This window comes from Mastomys coucha, unplaced genomic scaffold (assembly GCF_008632895.1).
Source record: "Mastomys coucha isolate ucsf_1 unplaced genomic scaffold, UCSF_Mcou_1 pScaffold22, whole genome shotgun sequence".
Classification (NCBI taxonomy): domain Eukaryota; kingdom Metazoa; phylum Chordata; class Mammalia; order Rodentia; family Muridae; genus Mastomys; species Mastomys coucha.
The window spans coordinates 207,754,061-207,760,203 of record NW_022196905.1 but is presented as its reverse complement, the minus strand read 5'-3'; the positions used below and the strand labels follow the sequence as shown (position 1 = coordinate 207,760,203).

Below are 6,143 nucleotides of genomic sequence, written 5' to 3'. Positions count from 1 at the left end.
TTTTTTTTAAAGCAGACTGGATGTGAGGTTTACTACTGAACATGATTTGGTAGGGTATAGGAGAACACTGTGGAAGCCTTCAGGACTGCAGTACTCTCCACTTGTCCAGGGAACCACAACTGGGGATGTACGTGACCCCACAGCCGTCAGGACTGAGCTGCTTCTCAGCAACCATGTCTTCCTATTCATCCGCATTAAACTTGGTGAAGCCCTGCTTTAAAATGTGCATCTTCTGGTGGCTGGAGAACTTGAACTTGGCTCTGTGCAGAGCCTCATGTTCCTTATTCTGAGGCTTGATGTGGATGGACACAATGACCTGGTAGTGTGAACCCTGGACACTATGCCCTGGGGCTTCCCATGGGCACCACACATACCTGTCAGGAACCTGTCAGCCCCAGCACAGGACAACGTCTGGTTGACAGAGATGACATGGAAAGGGTGCAGCCTCAAGTCAGATATGAAAGCTGTCCTTGCCACAAGTCTTTAGCATGCATTTGTTGGCACAAATACTGCCGTTTACAGAAGTGCTTACAGAAGAGAGCTGTTCATATTTAACTGACACCATGTGGCAATAAAGTGGGAATTCATCAACTTTTGATTTCTTCTGCCCCAAGTCAAAGATCCAGATCTTGGCATCAGGCACACAGCAGTAGAAATGAGACTTTGAGTATGGCTTGTTCTTACAATACCAGTAACACCTTACTGGCGGGGTGTCGGCTGGTCAGCGGCATGCCAGAGGAAGGAAAAAAGACAGGTTTTTTTGGTTTTTTTGAGGGAGGGTTTCTCTGTATAGCTCTGGCTGTCCTGGAACTCACTCTGTAGACCAGGCTGGCCTTGAACTCAGAAATCCGCCTGCCTCTGCCTCCCAAGTGCTGGGATTAAAGGCGTGCGCCCCACCACTACCACTGCCAAGTGACAGTTTTTTTCTTAACAGAAGCTTTTTATTTTTACAGACAAGGACAGGGCTTTTTCATACTCAATAAAAAGGTAGAAGTTTTTCTTTCTCTGAGCAATAAAGGTTGGACCTCATATTTCATCCAGAATGAGTGAGTTCTCTCCATGCTGGAGCTGGAGTATGAAGCCTGCTTGTGGGGGCTTTTGCTACATCCTCCATGTATATATGTATGTATGTATGTATGTAAGTAAGTAAGTATAGGTGTATATATGAAAGTATGCACAAATATTTGTGGAGTGGATGAGACATGTGGCAGGGCCCGATAAAATATGTGAACATGTCTGTGTATGTGTATAAATATGTGTGTTTCTGTGCCTATGTAAAAGTTTTCCCTTCTGCGAGCATGACTTTCTTTTCCTGGCTCACTAGAAGTTAATTGCTCCAAGCCTCCCTGTCACGTGGTCAGCACGAGAGGCTTCTGGGCAAGAGAGAAAGGGGCCTTAGCATTCTCTACTGAATTCCCTGCTGCTACATAGTGTGTATTAGAGGCCCGAGAATTATAAAGTAACTTTATAAAGTAAGTAAGACTTAAGTGTTCCAGTACTTACTCGAGCACAGAGAATTATAGAGTAAGCTTATAAAGTAAGTTAAGTTTTCCAGTGCTTATTCAAGCACAGAGAATTATAGAGTAAATAGTAAGAGAGATAAAGATTTAAGTGTCTTCAGCAAAGCACAGAACAGTAAGACAGAGTTAAGTTTCCTCCAGGGCTGGAGATCATCAGTCTTTTGTCCTGTATCCAATGCTGTGTCACACTTCAGCCCTTAAAGCCAGGCAGGCCCGTGGCAACTGTGCCGTCTAGAAACGTGTAATGAGCCGAGGAAATGACTGCTAAGCAACTGTCATCTTTTCTTAAAGAACAGGAAGGACCAAGCCTACCCCGTGCTGCACCACCGTCTCCGGGAACCGCCTCAGCAGCAGCAGCAGCATCTCTGATCGTTCCAGCGTGTTGAAGCACTGCTCCGTCACCTTCAGTAACATTTCACACTGGACCCGACCCGGAAGGGTTTCAAATAAACCTGTAGACAACATTTCACCTGTAAAGTTTGTTCTTCTTTTTCCACAAAGAAAATAGGCATTTTTCCATTCATAAAATACTCAGAATTCATCTGCAAACTAGCAGACTTCTGAAATCCAGAGTGTTTGGCACAAGCTGTTTGCTGAATAATCATGAAACATTTGGAGGCCTGGACTGATCACCACTAACTACACTAAGATAGAGGCATGAACTTGCTTAAGCTGAAATGGCCAACACCATCTGCTTGCTAATTATTTAGACTTGGGAGTCTTTGACTGGCAACCAACACAGAAGTTTGATGCTTTTCTCCTCTCTTGTGAAGATCTATCTGGCTTACCTGTGATGGTTTGTATATGTTTGGCATAGGGAGGGGCACTAGTAAGAGGTGTAGCCTTGTTGGAATAGGTGTGTTACTGTGGGTGTGGGCTTAAATACCCTCATCCTAGCTGCCTGGAAGCCAGTATTCTGCTAGCAATCTTCAGATGAAGATGTAGAACTCTCAGCTCCTCCTGCATCATGCCAGCCTGGATGCTACCATGCTCCCACCTTGATGATAATGGACTGAACCTCTGAACCTGTAAGCCAGCCTCAATTAAATGTTGTCCTTATGAGAGTTGCTTTGGTCATGGTATCTGTTCATAGCAGTAAAACCTAAGACATTATCTATAGATGTTTTCTGGTTATTATAAAATACGTTCAAAATTACACTCAATTTTCTGATCTTGTCGACAGATGACCATCACACAGGAACATTTAAAGTGCTCTAAGGAAATGCTAAAAGGACCTACTGATATCACTGTGGACTTTCACTGCCTAGAATAAAAAATAATGTGGGTCTCACTAAGACAGGTGTGACTGTGATGTCTGTGACAGATGTAATATTCCAGAAGTGGCCATTTATAAACTATTAGACTGTATTTGTACTCACTCCTTAAAAACTGGGTTTGCTTATCTTGTGAGTCATTCCTCAACGCTGACGTTATGATACTGATTTCTCTCCACACCACCGGCTGATCTGGGAAATTCACAAACCTGTTTTTAAAATGAATGCATTAAAGTAAGATGTAAAGCTCAAACAAGGAAGAATAATAGCATTTAGAGAAAGCCATTTTTCTTTAGGTGAATGATGATATATGTCTGAACAAAGCATAGAAATACATAAAAATAACCTATTAGTTTGAAAAAACTGAGAATACTCATAAAAGTCTCCAGACGTTTTTTGTAAATGAAGGGCTGGAGATGTAGCTCAGTTGTTAGACTCTTTGCTTATTATGCACAAAGCCTTGGGTTCTATCCCTGTACTCCACCTGTATTCTGCATCTGTACAGAAAAGATGTGGCTGTGAATGCCTGTAGTCACAGTGTTTATGACATAAAGGCAAGAGAGCAGAAGTTCAAGGTCATCCTTAGATACTTTAATGAATCTGAACCCACAGCAATCTGGGACAGAAGAGACTTGGTCTCAGAAATAAAGAGAAAACAAAAGCAAGCCAAGAGCCATCATTCATTCACCGTTTACATTCACTCTTTGACCAGCTCCTGATGTCAAGCCTTCTCCACCAGGATGGACTACATCCTTAAACCCTGAGTCAGGGTGCACCCTTCCTTTCTGAGTGGCTTTCTATCAGTCACAGCAACAGAAAAAGTAATACTCCATTAAAAACAACAACAAAAAACCCACAAAGGCAAACCACAGGCCAGAAATAACCAAAGAGACCAGCCGCAGCTATACTCAACAGATCTGGTAGTATGAGGGGCACCAACTTAAGAAACAATACAGTAAGGTATCATTTTCCCCATGATACAGGCCTGGCATGTTGGTATGTATAGTCTGTGTCCCACTTACAAAGGAGGCTAAGGCAAGAGGAACATGTGAGTCTGAGGTCAAAACCACCCTGCCCAATAAAGTGAGATTCCTCTGTCTCATGAGAAAGAAAAGGATAAAAAGGGGTGGTGGTGGAAAAGTTGAACATACACAGGTAGGCAAAAATGTGGAAAACTGGCAATTCATATAATGTATATATATACATATATATGTGTATACATATATATGTATATGTATATATATGTATAATGTATATATATACATTATATATGTACACATATATAATGTAGTATATAAATATATATATGTATATTGTAAGCTCCCCAGTGTATGTATGCTTGCATATATATGATATGTATGGAGACACACAAAACTTAACTCTGGTTTAGAAGGGATTTCACATTTCATCCTATCAATTACTGTCTGAATGTTTGTAATGAACCTACGATAAATCAGTGGCTACAAATTTTGAGATTAAAATACAAGAATAAAAAGTCGTCTCTGCAGAAGGCCTGCTGGCAATTAAGGCCTGAATTCTGGGTACCAGGGAAGTGGATGATCTTGCAGAGCCCCAACTACTACTATCAATTGTTAGTATCTGAAGAAGCCCCCTTCAGATATCAACAACAGCTCCCAGAACGATCCCAGTTAACTCACATGTCATACAGCAACCTCCCTGCGGTGGCAGTCCTCTCTGCATTCCGTTCGATGGTGTACATCTCATACTGAAACAAGGCAGACAGGGTCAATCAACAGCATCCACGGTGGTAGCTGGTCCAGCTCCAGCCCACCTGCAGCACTGCTCAGAGGTGAGCCTTCACCCAGAAACCCCCCAAGGGAAATGAGAGCCTGCTGGCCCAGAACAGGACAGGGACTCTAGGTATACTCCATCTGCAGGGCTTCTAGGATCAAGTGGAGTAGTAACGTCCCAAAAGAAGCAGGAACTGAACAGAGGGCTGCTACCACGATCAATGAATGAGTGCCCCGGGCCCTAGTGGCAAAGAGGCATTGTGCAGATCAACCAGACCTGGATCTACTGTGTGGTCTCCGCCTTTGCAGGCACCAGGGAGAAGGTTGGTCAACTGTCCAGTGGAGCAGGATAGGAGCGACGTGGGGGAGTGGGGCAGCGGCCGCGCAAGCGCCCAGGGCTACTGGGCTCCTCCAAGCGCTCTCTTCCGCGCGTGACTACGCGCCGGGTCTGACTCACCTGGATATTGAAGTCGGCCGGGTAGAGGCTGCGGGCCGTGATCAGCCACGCCTTGGCTGCCCACAGGTCCTGGGGCACTAGCTCCCGGGCTCGCTGCACCAGAAACTCGCAGTCGCCCTGGGCCGACATGGTCCCGGCTTTTACCCTTTCCGGTAGGGGACTCTACGGCGCCGCCAACCCCAGGCGGCCACTGCGCATGCCCAGAGGCCAGCCAACCACAGGCCGCAGAGGCTCTGGCGAGTCCTCTGGAAACTACGGTGGACTGGATTTTTCATCTCTCGGATTGCCATCCCTTGATGGTAGCGCGCCGCTGACTGCCTGGGAGTATGAGCGAGAGCCAGCAATCCTGTGCTCCAGGTGCTGGACTCCAAGCCGGGTTCTAAAGGTGCTGGACACGCGCAGACACCTAGGGGTGGTCCTTGAGTGTAAACAAACCTGGTCCCCAGGGTTGGGGGTGTGGTTAGAAAGTGTTGCGGAGGGCTGGGCCTGGACTGTGCTGAGACGACCCCACCTTTTCGTGCCAAAAGACTCCGGATCGCCTTGGCTTTTGAGCTTTGCCAAACATCTGTGCCCCTGCCCCAAGCACTGTTTCTCCTGAACGGAAAAATTAGCATTTAGAAGATTCTCAGCTGGATGTCCGAACCACTTGCCCTACAAGAGTTTAAAAAAAAAAACTTTGATCATTTGACCAATGGAAAATAGCTGCAATATAAATTGGTACCGAAATTCTGGCTTTGTTTTGCATTTTTGAACAACAACAAAATAGTCTCCCTGTTCTGTTGACAAGGCAATATTCATTTGTTGGATTGGAAGAGTGTCCGGAAAGTGAATTTCCACCTTTAGTTTTCAATATATATATTGAAAAAAAAAATATATATATATATATATTTGTTGGTGTTTTGGTTTGGGGTTTTTGTTTGTTTGTTTGTTTTTTGTTTTTGTTTTTCGAGACAGGATTTCTCTGTGTAGCTAGCCCTGGCTGTCCTGGAACTCACTCTGTAGGCCAGGCTGGGCTCGAACTCAGAAATCCACCTGCCTCTGCCTCCCAAGTGCTGGGATTAAAGGCTTTCGCCACCACTGCCCAGCTATACTTATATATAACTTATATAATCTAAGCATATAATATATATATATATATATA

General features: G+C 44.6%; 1 protein-coding gene and 1 pseudogene across 8 annotated transcripts in view; both read right to left on the bottom strand.

The window, feature by feature from the left end:
- Positions 1-1,061, bottom strand: LOC116070751 (annotated as a pseudogene).
- Positions 1-5,216, bottom strand: part of Ints10 (integrator complex subunit 10) — a 34,174-nt gene extending 28,958 nt beyond the window's left edge. For 7 of the 8 annotated variants that reach the window (XM_031340004.1, XM_031340003.1, XM_031340007.1 and 4 more), the window contains exons 1-4: positions 5,003-5,216; positions 4,453-4,520; positions 2,900-3,003; positions 1,833-1,972 (exon numbers count right to left, since the gene is read on the bottom strand). In XM_031340004.1, the coding sequence (XP_031195864.1) occupies positions 1,833-1,972; positions 2,900-3,003; positions 4,453-4,520; positions 5,003-5,131 (441 nt within the window). In that variant the 5' untranslated portion in view covers positions 5,132-5,216. Of the gene's footprint in view, positions 1-1,832; positions 1,973-2,899; positions 3,004-4,452; positions 4,521-4,822; positions 4,956-5,002 lie in introns of those variants that run through there. The other variant, XM_031340009.1, reaches the window with a different exon arrangement.
- Positions 5,217-6,143: the final 927 nt, after the last annotated feature.